Source organism: Centroberyx gerrardi, chromosome 6, assembly GCF_048128805.1.
Source record: "Centroberyx gerrardi isolate f3 chromosome 6, fCenGer3.hap1.cur.20231027, whole genome shotgun sequence".
NCBI classification, from domain to species: Eukaryota; Metazoa; Chordata; class Actinopteri; order Beryciformes; family Berycidae; genus Centroberyx; species Centroberyx gerrardi.
In genome coordinates this window covers 26,795,637-26,811,904 of record NC_136002.1, presented here as the reverse complement: position 1 = coordinate 26,811,904, position 16,268 = coordinate 26,795,637, and the positions used below count along the sequence as shown (strand labels likewise).

The following is a 16,268-nucleotide window of genomic DNA, read 5'->3' as shown; positions in this document are numbered from 1 at the left end:
TTTCTCTCTCGCTCTAAAAACTGAGTGGGTACCAGTTTTCTGTCTGGATTTGTCTGAGAAACTCTCTGAGCGCCAAGGCGGCTGGCACAGAGTCTCTCGAAGAAAGCCAAACAGACAACTCAGACTTTTTCCACTCAGCTTTTAGAACACTACAGCACAACCATTTATCTTTCTCAAAACGGGTTAACGTGCTGCTGTAACAAAACGACGAGAGGAATGTATTGAGAAGGTTTCCTGTCTTACAGAGGCAGAAGCAGCAAGTGGATCAGTCTGAGGAGTCCATCAGCACATTTTACATGGACACAATGTTAAAACAATCACAAAACATTATGATATAATTTTTGCACCAATAACACTAATGGTATATCTATAATAGCTAAAAATATATAGTATAAAAATAATATGATGCTGCAATGAGCAAGGCAGAGATGTCAAACAAATGTTTTTCAAACACAACACATCCAGAGCCCATCAATCTTCCTCTTGTATTAAACTGCAGAGGCATATATACTAATTTACTGGTCCAGCAGAACACAGTGATGAAAGTGAGTCTTAGCGAGGAGAAAAGAGTCTTAGTTTCTTGTTTCAATAAACAAAGTTAACTCTAGTAATTGTCGGCCAATGGCCAAAACTTAATGTCTCACTTAATAGTAGCTAGTAGCGGATTTTTCGCTAAATCTACCATTGTCAAATAAATAATGACCATCTGTACTATGTTTCATAGCCCCTGTGAGCGGCTTTGAATTGGCATATTTAATTATTTCCCCTCCCCACTGCTATTGAAGCATAACTTATGAGCCTACCAGAAGGGCTTTGTTTGATTTCACTGGGAATTGAGCCGAGAACTCCAAAATTGGACCAAATGAAAGCACAAAGCAGATCAATGGCGGCACAGTTTGCAATGGCAACTGATTCTTTCTTGCCAACGTTAAAATTCAGCACGACTGATTTCACTGAATTATATATGTATGTGTACATGTGGCTTCCTTAAATGTCTTTGAAAGTTATTCTATTTCTAAGTCTAATTCATTCTATGTTGGGGGTTAACAAGATGTTTTTTGCATTAATTGATATGCAATGTATATATGATCTTTAAAATGACCAAACTCAGATTCAGACAGTGAATCTGTGTCTAGCAGAAGAAGAAGGTTCTTACCTCCCATCCTGCCTGGTGATTGTGTAACCATAGGCTGGGTTGTTGATGAAGCTGATGTTTACTCCAACCAGTGGTGTCCCATCTGAGGTCACTACTTGTCCACGAATGACACAAGCATGGCTGTGTGGGAGAGAGGCAAAGCAGCACAATTACGAATCAATACTCAAAGAACATGCCTGTTACGTAGCTATACATCAGTAATATAATTGGAAAGCACAGCACTCCCTCCCTCTGTTAACAATAGAGATTATTCTCCAAGAATAGTACAGTGGGGAAAATGTAAGCAGGGAGATATCAAAAGGAAATACTGTACGCAAATAAAAGCATACAGCTATAACAGAAAAACATGCTAACAAACTAACACCTCCTAGGAAGTCTCTAAGGGTTTTTCCATCCAGAAAGGAAGGATAATGAGACAAGGAAGCTTTACTTTGCTTTTGCTCTAATTAAAAAAAAGAGGATTTATCTTTTCCATTACAGAATGCAAGAGAGGGAAATAATAGGAATGCAGATTGCAGGACTTGCTTGGCTGGTTATCAAGACCTCAACAGATCTCCGGTCTGACATTAGGTCTCCAGAAGCTGCATAAATTAGATCTGATCATCAGTCCCCACCAATCAATAGTGGGAAGTCATCCAAATTCACCTCCTAATCTTACTGAACTGATGAGTTGAGACCTCGCTGTATCGTGTCTCTCTTGTCGAGTTCTGCCCTCATCATTAGCAAGGCCCGGCTCATGGTCAGCCATCGTTTCTGTAGTAGTTTGCAGAAAAATCAGTCCCCAAACAAATGCCTCACTGCCACTATATCATTAGACCATGGCTATTTTTAATACATTTGGGTCTTAAACATTGCCACGTACTGGAAACAATTAACACTAGCGTGTTAGTGGCTGCCCTCAACATGTCCTTACCAGAGGCAAGATCATTCACCCCACACTATCCTGGTCCCCAGGAACCCAGTTTTATGTTAATTAGGCCGGGTCTCCTTCAGAAGACCTTGGCTGTCCACCACTGCTCTGTAAACAAGCAAGGAGATACTGCTCTGAATCCTTGTGCCCACACCCAAAGATCCATCTGGGCGCATTTACATAGAATTACTAGTAAAGTTAACCCAGAACTGGCCTGGCTGTCTACGATTAATCATTCATGCCGACAGTTTATTTTAGAAAGTCTTGTTTGAACAGGCAATCATCCACATTCTCTTAAGATGGAGCCGTGAAAGTGGAACTATCTCCTCCCTGCCTCTGCGAACCACATGGGGAGATGATTCCTCGCTGTCAAGACAAATGATTTAAATATTGACATCAAATACAGCAGAGAGAAGGAGCGGCAAAGGAAGCGTGAAGCCTCTGCTCCAGAAACTTGCCGCCATGTGAGATTCCACTGGTCCAGGAGAATTCACAAAGTCAAAAGGGACTTCACGACATCTTAAACCTCCAGTTTATCGCACACAATCCAGTCCAGGGGTGAGGACAAAGCGAGGACATATTGTTCTAAAAAATGTAGAGCTGAAGCTCCCAGGCTCAGCAGGAAATTCTGCCTGTTTTAGGTTGTATTAAATCAGCTAACTGCCCTGTGCTTTCGAGTGAACTACATTTCTCAGAAGCATTGGAGGCAAAAATGCATGCCAGGTTTAAGTATAGGGAACTTTCAATAAGCAAGGCTAATAAATGGCACCATCCCCGCAGAAGCAACGAAAACATCATTACCCACGCAAATGACTTGATTATAGGGTAGAATCCGTGGCAAATATAAGAATGTCCCTGCAGCCCTCTCTCTCCCTCCCTGTATGTTACCCAGCAGGCTAAACAGCACAAAATTAGGAGGTATCTGCGTACATTTTTAGCTCTCCAAATACATAATCTTGCTAAAAGGGAGAGAGCACACTGGGAAGAAGAAACAAACAACTTGACCAAGGAGGGTTTTTTTGACACTAATGGTCTAATGCTAATAAAAGAGAGTTAGTAATAAAATGATAAAAGCACAAGCCTGTAAACGAAGCGAATGGCTTCTGCCTCACTATTGTAAGCCTGCTATCAATCTTTGCCCAAATTGTTCCATGGACAAAGCCCCTGTTTACTATTCTAGTCAGCAACCAGTGCTGGGCCCTGGCAGTCTCTTGTATTGTGTGTCATGGTGGAGAGGCGGACGCTTTATGCAGTGGCGGATGCTTTATTCAGTGGCACCTTTGCAGCTTTTTGTGGTGGGAGACATCAGAAATAGCAGTCTAACATGTCTACTAGCATGAGGAAGTGGTTAGTGGATCAATAAAGGGATGATCGGGTGACCAGGGCAGGCATATCAGGAAGATGCTGAGACCGTGCCTGTAAGGCTCATCTGAAGCCCAGAGCCCCCTGTCATAACCGCTCATATCTGTCAGTGGGTGGGGAATGAATACCAGGCATGAATAATAGATTATCACTGATATTTTTAGGTGAGCCGAGGCCTCCAATCTTGCAGCTCATCTCAGGATTCTCGATCTTTACTTATTTATGGCTGCATTTTCTTGGGAGAGAGACAGAGTATTACTCAAACCTCTACGCCTCTTTCTCTGTCCAGTGAAGAACTCGAAAATGTTGAGTGGTTCTTGAAAGCCAGAAAAATGTCAATGAGGGAAAATGTCACATAGTGTGTTACAAGTGTTTTTCTCAAGAGTCAATTGGCATGACCAGAAAAATGTTAAGCTCAAAAACAGGCAGTCTTATCTTTGAATTTGATGACAGTTGATGTTATTCATGTAACATCTTGACATTTTCTAATTGCAAATTGAGTGACTTGTAATGTCTGACTATACACAGATATCTAAGGAATACAAAGAGCCAGTTGAATGGGGACACTGCAGAGATAAAAACATTTTTATGACAAACAGAGTGGGGTAAGATGGGTGCCATCAAGTTAGAAAACAGCATAATTTCTGCACATCTTAACAAGCACCCAATGCTAAGATGTGTTGTGTTGCAAATTATAGTAAAGGAAATGATCCTGCTTGAGCAGGGGCACTTCTGAACATCAATTTCCCCTTCAAGAACAAAGCAACAGCTCTGCTGGACTAAAAATAGGGATGTCTGAAACCACAACCTTTTTTGCCATCATCTTAAAAGAAGAGACAGAAAAAAAGCCTGATACACAACTCCACACTGTAAAGTTTGTTTGACTTGTCTGTTTTCTTTGGCATTATTTTTCTAAAATTTTGTCACTAGGGACAAAGAAATTGCAAAATTTTCAACCTATTTTTTCTGTTTGACTGTTGTTTGTGTTTGTTTCACGGGAGTATAATAAGCCAAGATGAGAGAGATCCATAAGCAAGAGGGATGCAAATAAGGTGACAGACTCAGAAGCGATTAAAGATGAAAAGAGAAGAAGAGACAAAGGAAAAGAGAGGCAGGGGAATCTTATGGGACTCTGACAGCCATCCTGCCTGATATGAAAGCATCTCAGATTCCATGGCTGGGGTGTCGTGAGCTCTGCCTCTGGGAGTGGGCCTCAGATGGATTACAGTAAAAGTAATCACAATACATGAATATGAGATGCCTCCCATGCCAGGGAATGCTCCTTGCTATTTGCCACATTCTATGTATGTCCATCATCCTCTGTCCATCATCCTTCTAACTATGCATTGCACCAGTGCCTGCCCATTCCCCAGCCTCCATTCAATATAGATGCCTCCCCTCCCCCTGCACAGGCATTTTAGTCTGCCTCAGAGAAGCAAACATTTTACATTCTGTTAGGTGTATCAGTGCAATAACCAAAAGCAATGTAATAGCATTGGCCTACATTAAGATTGAAATCCACTGATTGATTTGTGCTTACACTTGAAATGACATTACTAAAAAAAAAAAATGTTTGCTATAATGCAAATTCACACTTGATCACTATCAATTCCAATGGAAATTAACAGAGCCATGTAACTGTGTATATAACCAACCACAAACCAATACATCAAGTATCTGAATTATAATGTAAAAACAATTAAATCCAGCAATTATTGATTCACCTGACTCAGAGGAATAAGTATGACCTAATAAAATGAAAAATCCTGATTCAAAAAATGTGCAATCTATTCAATACTGAGGTCAGAAAATCCTTCCCAGGAGAATAACGGGGTTCATCTGGCTACAGTATGTCGTGCTCGGTGTTGTCTGCCAGCAGTAGTCACTCACCTGCCATCGAAGGGGTTGGCTCCGGGGATGCTGTGGGTGCTCTCCCTGCCCACCAGGAAGCGAACGCGGTCGTAGAAAGACTGCAGGTTGCTCTGTGCAGAGGACATCTGTGTCTCCTGGATGATGTCCAGGGGGTCCGGGGAGCCCACACACAGAGAGGTGGTGTGACAGGTCGCCTGCAGACAGCAGTCTGGATCCATGCAGTCTACCAGGCCATCTGCCAAGGTCACACAAGTCACACACACTCGCACATTAAACAATAGCCTGGACATGCAGAGAGGAAAAAAAAAAAAACTAAGCATATATATTCTAGTCGGTGAGAAATTATTCATCTTGATTGCTGTTTTGTTGCATGATTTGAGCCACCTCTCTTATCATCCATGTCTCTTCCTGCAGAACATTTCAACACCTCTAGTATTGCTCATAGTTCTCCATCTGTAATTTAGATGAAATAATTCAAGACTGAGAGAGCTGCTGTGCAATGCACTTTACTTTGCTGAAGTGGGTCATTGGACTCCCTACCCTTTGCTTTCAGGGGCCTATCTGGCCAGATGGGTGATAAAAATAAACCGTGCTGTCAGGAGTCAGTCAAATCCCTGGTAGCACCCTGTCTTTGCCATTGTGAGCCTTGTGGTCCCAGCACTGCGATGGGGAGACAAACAGCCCCTGCATAAATAAGGGATGCTAGTGCATAGCTCAAGCCCAGAATGAGGTCTGGAAGAAAGGAAGTCACGTCTCCAACTTGGCCTCCAGAGTGGTGCAGCCCCCTGGCTGGTTCTGTGTGCCTGGCTCCGCTCGGGGCTAGTTAGAGGGCCAAGCAGGGGCTTCCTCTTGGGGCCAGCGCATGCTAGGGGCCTCGGGCCAGCCACTCTGCTCTTTAATAAAACCTGTTGCCCAGGTGATACTGACTGGAAGCCATTCCTCATTCTCACCTGCATAGGGAGTACAACTGTACAACCAAGCCTGACAGGCAACAGACAGGCATATTCCTATTCTTCTCTACTTAGTGGGCAGACACAGTGATGGCTGTTGATTTTAAGTCAAATCATGTGTAGTTAAGAGTCCCTGCTGATGCTGGGCCAATGTCAGAAGGCTTTGTTTGTTGTTGTAGGATTTTACCTCCATCGTTGTCCTTGACATCACTGCAGGCAGTTTCCATGGAGGTGTCACAGCCGGTGCCCCTCCAGCCCAGCTGGCACACGCAGTACCAGCCATTGTTACCCAGAGTGCACCTACCATTTCCATTGCACAAACCAGGACAGCCCTCTGTGTGACAAAAGGACATATTCACAAAGACAGAGGTTGGCACAGAATCTCAAATAGAGCAGCTTTAATGGGTAACGCAGATACATAAGCTACTGTAGATTGTCAGTGAATCTGAAAAAAACAAACAAAAAAAAAACACATAAAAACAATGGCAACAGTACAAGACTGTCAATGGCAGTTGCTAATATTTCTCAAGCAGCAATAGACTAAAGGCATTTAAAGATTTTAAATGGGTGAGGGCGGCAATAATGGCCCTCAGCTGAAGTTGATTAATTTGATACACCTTTTGTGAAGCTTCTCATATCCCTTTGCAGTTAAATCAGATAAGAGGGATCTTCTAAATCAATATTCACTCATTACTACAGTAGATTGGCCTCCTGTATCTATGGTACTAAAGCCGGGTAATGAGAGCAGTGGTCTATATGCTGGCATCCCTGCACATAATTGGATTTGTTTTCATGTATTTTCAAATGTGACCATCATTATGATCGGAGCATTACTGTTACTGTCGTCTGCAAAACAGAATGAATCGCAACTAAATTGCATTAGTCACTGAAACAGTTCTATGTCGTTATTTGCTCTCCTTTTTGGATAAATTGTTCTTGAGACTGTTCTGAGCAATCAATAAGATTATCCCTTCAGAGAGAGTGTGCATTCTGTCATTAGAAAAAGCAGAACACAAAAAAAAATAGTAGGGAGTGGATAAGGCTGAGCTCGATAGCATTATGCAGGCGAGGGCTTTGCTTGTACTAACTGTGTTCCCGGGCATGTGACCCCAAGGGAGCAAAAAGCAGGCTGGAGCAGAACGACAGGTGAAACATTCCTCTGTTTCTCTCTGGATAGGACTTCACAAGGGCATAAATCAGAGGATTATCTCCCCGCCTCTGTTTTTCCAGCTCTGTTTGGCATTTATCTGGTGCCTTATGATTCCTATCCCCACAATGAGGCAGAGCAGAGGGTAGCATCTCAAGATATCAAACGTAAAAGTCTGTCACACTTTGTGTTGTTTGCAAGCCGCCTGGATAGAGAGGATGCTGAGCTGACCCATTTTGTCAACCAAAGAGACTGGGGCGGCAGTCTAACTGCTCTTACATCACACAGGGAGAATAAGAGAAAGAGACTGAGAGAGCAAGAGAGGAAGACAGAGGAAACAGAGGGATAGTTACTGGGAGAAATGTATTAAAGGGAGAAACATCAGTTAAAGAAAGACATAGTGATATAAAAGAAAAAGAGGTAAGTATTTAGGAAGAGAAAAGGTAGGGCCTGCACCTAGAATAGATGATTATTGTTGACTAAATGGTTAAAAACCACTGTTTTTCAGAGCGAAAATCAGAGTCAACAATTATAGAAAGTTTATTACACGTGCTATATCAGTGTAATAGCGATTTCAAAATAAAAGTCCCCAAAGCAGAGCTATTTTTCAATTTAATGTACCAGTAGATTGACTCAGTAGCTTTTACCAATCCATGCCCCCCAACCCTTCTGCAATTGTGGCAAAATTGTTACTGCCTAACATAGAAAGCCACTATGTAAACTTGTTAAATAAGTGTGATATAAATGTGTAGTGAAGCTGTTACACATGTTGACTGTCCATTCATGAATGAATCATGAAACATGTCAGGAGCACACAACAATTGTGCTTTATAAAGGAAAGTGTTATTGCTGCCATTTGTTTTAACTTTTTATAGTAGAAACATATGTTTCTGTTGAACTAAAGAGGGCTCTATACAGAATATGGCAACACAAGAAGAACACAAAATGAGCACCCAGCATACACGGTATTGAATAATGGGGACAAGTTGTGGAGCAGTAAAAACTGTAACAAAAATAAATAGTCCCATCTCTATTTTCCTCTTGGTTCCCTGGAGAAAGGGGCTCACTATTGAAGGCTAATGTCTTTAGAAAGCCTATTGCCTCCTAGACACATTTAGGCAGCGGCCGGCCTCTTATTGAGCAAATGAACAAACAACTCTGGTTAGACCAACAGTGGAGACAGATGATTAGTTAGGTCCGAATGCTTATTACAAGGATAAATACAGATCCGCTCTCCGTTGGCATCAGTTCAACTTAATTGGCAGCCCTTTCAGAGAGGGGCCCCCGCTGAGCCCTGCCCAAGCCTGTCTGAAACCGCTCCAAACGTGAGGCCGCAAGTGTTCGGAGGACTCCTGCTGCAGCCGCTCTCATGCCAGGTGGTCCATTACCAAGGACAGAGGGAGACTGAGGGCGCTGGAGGCAGAGGCAGGGTTGCTGCACAGCCTCCAACCCCTGCTTGCTCTGCACCAACCAGAGCATGAACTCTTTTAATTAGAGAGGATGCGGCCTCAGCACCTATCAGGCCCCGCTCACAGCTGCACACTCATCCATAATGCATGGCATAGGTTATGGAGCCCCCTTCCCAACATCCCCATATTGAGAGAGCGAGGCTGCACACCAACCAAACACCCCACACCTAAAAGAAGCAGCACAACGTGATTCACCGGGTGCGAAAGTGCTAAGTGGAGATTACTGTGTGACAATATGGCAAAAAAGTTGATGGGAGGTGGGGATCTTTAGAATGAGTTGTTTGGGGTGACTGGAGGTGCACAGTGTTTGCATATGTCAATGTAGGGGAAGAGCATGGTGTTGTGTACATGATTTGTCAATGCTGGGTGGAGTTACAGTGACAGGAGGGCAAAATAGAAGGAAGGAGGAATGCCATACCTTTCACTACCTTATCCAGATAGTGAGCTTGGGAGATAAAAGACAGGACATATAAGGGAGGTTTGAACAGTGCCACTTCCATGACAAGACAGCAAGGCAAGGTGTTAGTTTACACTACAAAAGGTAAATAAAAAAAAGGAAAAAAGTGCAGTTATGAAGCAAACAACGTGCATTACAAGCAACACAACAAACACAAACCAACACACAGGGAGAGGGATGGAGAGGGAGAGGGAGAGAGAAAGACAGAGGGGGGCAGAGAAACGCAGAGAGAGAGAGTGTGTGTGTGTGTGTGTGTGAGAGAGAGAGAGAGAGTTAAAAAAAAAGAGAGATGTTCAGAAAAGAACATTTCAATCTGTTCAATCTGTCCCCATTTATCAACTGCAGGGATCGGCAGAATATCTCTGGGGAGTATTTCAAAAGCAACATGATTGATGCACGTATTACCACCCTTAAATCTCTCAAGCAATATCGTACAGGAGGTCAGGATGTTCAACAAAAAGTGCTTTTAATCTTGGAACACCTCTATAGACGATGAGGTCACCAGAGGCTTCGGCGAGGGCGAGGCCAAGTCAGATCTCCACTGTGCTGCGCAGCATGGGGCTCGGGGGCCAGCGCAAAGCTCTCAATAATGAAAATTGATTTAAATTGAGATCTTTGGCTTCTTAATGGATGACAGTGAGGGATATTCTTGTCGAGGGAGTGGGGATCTCAATATGGCACTTATAAAAGGCCCATCAATAATGCAGGGCCAGTATATAAAACATTCACAGACTGAGCCCAGGCTCTGTACTAAGCTAGCTATGCTCCAAGATGTGCCTGAGCACACTGTGAGAAAATAATTTTCCTCCATTTGAATAAAGAACAGAGCTTTCACCTATAAGACTAGGATTCTTAACTTTTGTCCCGTCTCCCTATTGACTCAAATGTGTGGGAGTTGCAAATTTCTTTTCACTGAAATGTAGTGGCAGAGGGGGGAAAGATCGCCATTGTGTTCGTACTTCCTCTCTGACGCTTGAGCGGTTGGACCGTAGAATGATAATGAGTGAGCTAGCATGTTAGGTTGAAAGTGTCAACAGTGAAAGAGAGAAGAGAAAGGAAGGGAAGGGTAGAGAAGAGAAGAGAAGAGAAGAGAAGGGAAGGGAATTGATGCAACACAGGAACAGCATGGCAGAGTTGCACTCGAGCAAAGCAAGCATCCCAGAGCATGTCCCGTGGATGGACTGTTCCAGGAGTGGTTAGAGTGGGTTTGACAGTCCTCAGATCAAACCTCATGAAGCTAAACTAACTCCTAAGCCACAATAAAGACACATTTCGGAAGGGGCTCGAGTTAGACTTTAAAAATGAAACTGTCAAACCGCAGAACATCAATCACCCATGACTCAAAAACTGTCTTGCATGCTGTCCTTTTGGCAGGGGGCATTTCAAACTGAGAAAAACCGTGCTATGCAGTCAAAACGGAGGTCAACTACTGGTTACCATTGGTTACTGCTTGGCTTTGTCTACTTCTGCTACTATTTACATACTGCTGCTGTCGCTGGTTCCTTACAACAAACAATTCCTCTGAGCTGTGTGACAACCACCAGGACAGGAACTCCAAACTGATACGGACTCTACTACATTTTCTCAACTGTGTTACTCACACTAACTCTCAGTATGAACTGCTGTGCACACCTACCAAGCTTTAGTCTACTCTTGCTACTTCTTGCTACTCTGATAGTAAGAAAATTACTACTAATTACTCTGCTGTAGGACTCTCTGATTTCCACTTAATGACTAACAAATGAAAACACAAAGAAAACTGTACCTCAGTTAAAGTGAGCCCAGCTTTTCAAGGCAGCTCTTGACATTCAATCAAGGTCTTGAAAACTTCACTTCCGTAAACAACTTGTTAACATCAACATAGCGCCTAAAATAATTTGAGTGGTTGACCTGCTCACGATGACTCACATGTCAGCATTTGAAATCAAGAGTAAATGGCGAGGGAGCAAAGAAAGGGATGAGGAAAGGATGAGTAAAATGAAAGGACACCTTAGCACATTCCCACATTAAAATGCATGAAGGCAAGCCTCAGATCCTTGAGTAAACCTGTTCATGCTTTACCGAGTTGCACAAATTCAATTAAGCATGCTTTTCCCTTTCTTCTGCAACTGGACCCTTACCCTCACACCCAGCTCTCCATACATACGCAGGCAGACAGACAGTCCACGCCTCCGTTGCCCCCCCCCCCCCCCCCAAACCCGTCCCAAACACACACAGACACACACACACACGCACGCACGCACACACACACACCACCCCCCACCCTAACCGAGACCTCTTCCCATCCTACCAATAGTGCAGTGTTCTCCATTCCAACCCGGGCTGCATTCACATTTGCCGTCCTTGCAAGTGCCATGCTCGTTGCAGCGCGGGTGACACGCCCTCTGGTCACACCCGGTGCCCATCCAGCCGTCGTCGCAGCGGCAGGTGCCCGACACACAAATGCCATGGCCACCACAGTCCGCTGCACAAATCTCTGTGGGAGACAGGGACACAGAAAGACGAGGAAGGGAGGGGGGGGGGGGGGGGGAGACAGACAGAAAGGGAGGAGGAGGAGGAGGATGGGGGGGGGTGGGGGGGGTGGAAGTGGGATGGACAGGGAAGACGAGGTGGTGACGGGACAAGGCAACAGGGGTGAAGAAAAGACAAATCCAGGAGTTATTGTCAGGGAAAGGCGGCCACGCTCCACTACCTTGTCTGATGGCAGCTGAAAAGAAATTCCTGCACCTCATAAGGGGCAATCCCATTTGACAATACAAATCTAATAAGTCCATTACAAAGAAAAGACATGGATTGTGGAGGCCTTAGCAGACTGATTCTTCTCCTTGCCTCTTCCTCCCTTTGTAAATTCACCTCTTTGTGCCACGAGGGGGGCAAAGAGGAGAGAATAAAAATCAGACTGGAACTTTCTGTTGGAATGGCAACGCGTCAGCTTTAATTAAAAACTAGCTGGCTTCATCGCTAATGAGGTGAGAGCTCTCTAAATATCTCTCTCCCAAAGGTGTTAGACAAATACAACATCTACCATCTTTGCTAAATTGCAAATGTTTAGTTCATCTACTGCACATGCTGTATTCCTGGCACCCGCCACATACTATGGGGTGCAGCAGAGGAGGTAATTCTTCACAAAATGATTCAAGGTGTAGGATGCTGATATGTTTTTTTTTTTTTTTACTCCTAAGTGTAGCGCCGTCCACTCTCTCTAACACTGAGAGGAAGGAGGTACTACATTCATGGATTTTTTTTTTTAACAGAGAGAAGGAGACTGAGACAGAACCACAGTAAAGCTTGGCTGGCGCCTTTGTGTGGCAGCTGAAAGACCTCCCTGACAGGCTGTGATAGAGCCTGGGACATTACCCGAGTCTCATGAACTCGAGGGAGAGTATGACAAGAAGAGAGCTCAGAGAAATTAAACACTGACAGATTACTTATGAATCTCATTGAAATGTTAACCTCTTTATTAACCATTCTGTTATAAAAGAGGCTTAGCATCGTGGGTAACGAGGAACAATAGCCATGTATTCTTGGCTTATTAGCCATGCCAATTCACATATGACCACAGGGGACCAAAGTGGAGGTAAAGTCTTTTAATAAGTCAATTACTGCCTTTACAGTGCCTATTTTGTCATTGCTACAAATTAAATTTGAGTGGTCTTTTCAGCCACAAACCACAACATGACATTACCAGCTTAAAAACCTTTAAAAAAAAAAAGCCTTGCTAATTACAACACAACACTTTGTTAAAATGTGCAAATGCCGCTAATTCTACATCTGACTTTTGATTTAGAGGCACGCTAGCAGCATTTCACTCAGTGCCCCTTAGGGCCGCTTAAACACACACACACACACACACACACACACACACACACACACACACACTGCACTAAGCACGCAAACATAAAACTGTTCAGGAAGGATTCAGTGATATGAAGTCTGCAACTCATGTGATCAGCTGCTGATCACAAGGAACAATTTATTTTGGAATAATGTGCACTATGCTTTCTAAAAACAACATTAGCACTGTTAAATATGTCAGCAAAATTAAATGGCTATTCTATTATGTAAAATATAAACGTGAACCTGAAAATAATCTGTTAATACATAGAGTAAAAGAAATGCTGCTAATGAACATAAATCTTGAAAGTCATCTCATTAGCAAATATGCTAAAAAAAATTAATAATATAAAATCTGACCCACCTACTTACTTACACAGTTAGCATTATTATTGCAACACACACTGTTCACAGGAAATGCACTCAAACTGACTGGGAGACAACTGTTTACTTGGAACAGAGGAGAAACCTTTAACGTGATAAAGATGCAATTACAGCCTGCAGGCAAACCCTCATTACCCGTGGCCAGAGGAGCCCACAGTGAGAAATACTCCCATCCCCATGATGGCCGTTACCATTTGCACTAAAGGACCGTGTAAACAAACTTTCCTCCGGGTGGGAGAATGGCAAAAGTGGCATAAAAACACACATATAAGAGCAAATAAAACCTCAGGCATTGCTTTACGGGTAGTAACAGCGTTACTACCAACTGTGCACACAGGTCACGCTGTGGCAAAACCACCTGAGAAAATGAGTTAGTGACTTAAAAATTTGGGGGAGGGGGTTTACAGAATAGTGAAAGAAAGACATATTGAAAGCGTTTCATCTTTTTTTCCTCCTAGTCTGCAAGGTTACGGGGTGCCAGCTGTAATATCCCACCATAGATTGTAGTGTCGTATTAGACCACAGAAAGCTCTACAATGAACAGGATAAAGGAGGATAAAGAGCCAACTCATCATCATTTATAGAACTCCTTCTATGCGAGGCAAGCTCAGACTAACTGCCCATTTCCCTCAAAATCTCTGGGATTACCTAATAGGTCAGTGTGTCTGCTTGGAATATAAAGGAATTCTGTGACTGCTCGACTAAAAATCTAATTTCAGAAATATTTTGTGTGAATACAAATTATGCTGTCTAAAGGAAATGCGGCAACTATATCAGCATCACCAAAGATAGAGCTGATGTGCTGATAATTGATACATCAGAGCTCTCTTCAATCAAGAAAATCTTCTCTTCATGTGTATGCCAAACTGTGAATGTCTTTAGGGTAAACAGTGCTGCATACTGGAACTTTTGGCTGACTTTTTACGGGCTCCCGATGGACTTTGTTAAAATTGGAAAGCAAACATGAGGGAAAACTCCGAGTGCTTTTTGCATAGTGCAAGCACATCAACCAGTGACTGACTTTGACACGCTCCCATGTGCACGCCGGCATAAGTCATGCTAAAAGCACATGGCGACTTCCATTTATAACGCGTGGGAAGAGAGGCACACTTCCAAAATGTGGAATTCAGCGTTGCCATATTTTACAGCTCTTTAACAATCTACCAGTGAGTTCAGTTAGGCATTTCGGTAAAAGTTTTTTTTTTGGTAAATGTGAGCAGGTGAGCTAGAGTCAAAGCTGAATCCATATTGCGCAGTGTTTTTTTTCATCCTTAGCGCCTGGAGACGATATACTCTAGCTGTAAAACTATATCTTATGCTCAGTCTAGTCTTGACTACCTAGGGAGAACATTCCCTACGGACAAAGTGAACACAGTGGGAACAATCCTCCGGAGCAGAAAAAAACCCCACCATCAGCTCTGAGCCTTGAGTCAATGTGAGGAAAGCCAGAACTCGAGAAAGAGCATTAACTTGCATTAGATCATGCCTCTGACAAGATCCCTACTATGCTTGTTTCCTCCTTTTCTGTGGCTGCCAGCTAACCATGTTGAGGTTTAGGATGAAGCCATTCGTAAAGGAAATAAATTTAGAGCAAAATCAGCCAGGCTTTGATTGCTAGCTGTGGACCTCCAACTGATCATTGATGTGAGTAATTGGGGCTTTTATGTGAGGCATTTTCTTTTAACATAATCACAAATGTTTATTTCTGTGAGGAGCCTAGCAATTACCGAAGTTATATTGAATCAAGCAGCGAGATAAATTCTGTATAAAAAAAGCGAGCCGGATATCAGAGATGAACTGACAGAGAAGTCAATGTTATCGCATGACTTGAACAAGAGTCTGTTTATTGTTGATTGTGAGGTATTATGCTACAGTTGCCAATATCCAAAGTTAAGAAATTATGATATTTGTTGATTGTGATACCCATTTTTCAGTAGTTTAGGTCTGAAGAGAACGTTACGTCTGTACATAATGGGGGAGTGTTTAACTACAGGCAGGTGTCAAACATCTTTATCCCAAATATACAGTATATGCATTTGGCTGGGGACTTCAACCTTGGTAATATGGTATGGGGCTAGAACGATATATCAGATTGCCAAATTGGCTTCTTTAAATATCGACTAATGGTTGTGCACCGTCGATATGATGGAGGTTCCTCCCTGACCACAGCTACATAGGTGTATAAAACCTGCAATGATATATTTTCTTTGCACATTTTATCTGTTTGTTTTATTGTTCAATTATGTTTAATTAATTCTTCATTTAAAGCCTAAAGTATCCTTGAGTTTAATACGTATGATGGGTTACCCTGCTTTAAGTTTAAGAATATAATTTGTCTGGGTTTCAATGGATAATTTTAATGTCACATGATGGTTTAAATGCTGTTTCAGAGGTTTTTCCAACCTGCCATGAATAAAATTCTGGGGGAAACACTGGCTACTTATATTTTTTAGCATGAAAAGGTCCAATTTAAAGAGACTGAATATCGGCACAAAATATTGATATTGGTATCAGCCTTCGAAGACCAATATTGGTGGAATTCTAATATACTTGTAAAACAAAATATCTGTTTATAATTGGGATGCTTACATTAAGAATTGAACTATTCTCAATTTTAATGAGGACCACCTCACTAAAGTGGTGCTCAGAATCCACTATGAGAACCACTGAGTAGCAGTATTACCTGATGATTTAATCCCGTGTAATATTTGCTGTCAATGACTTGTC

The 16,268-nt window shown here is 42.7% G+C and overlaps 1 protein-coding gene across 6 annotated transcripts in view; it reads right to left on the bottom strand.

Annotated features, from left to right (window-relative positions):
• Positions 1–16,268, bottom strand: part of tenm4 (teneurin transmembrane protein 4) — a 114,046-nt gene that overhangs the window by 39,903 nt on the left and 57,875 nt on the right. For 3 of the 6 annotated variants that reach the window (XM_071917532.2, XM_071917533.2, XM_071917536.2), the window contains 5 exons: positions 11,614–11,799; positions 9,285–9,311; positions 6,438–6,584; positions 5,319–5,535; positions 1,157–1,276 (listed from right to left, as the gene is read on the bottom strand). In XM_071917532.2, the coding sequence (XP_071773633.1) occupies positions 1,157–1,276; positions 5,319–5,535; positions 6,438–6,584; positions 9,285–9,311; positions 11,614–11,799 (697 nt within the window). The remainder of the gene's footprint in view (positions 1–1,156; positions 1,277–5,318; positions 5,536–6,437; positions 6,585–9,284; positions 9,312–11,613; positions 11,800–16,268) is intronic. The other 3 variants (XM_071917535.2, XM_071917537.2, XM_071917538.2) reach the window with 1 other exon arrangement.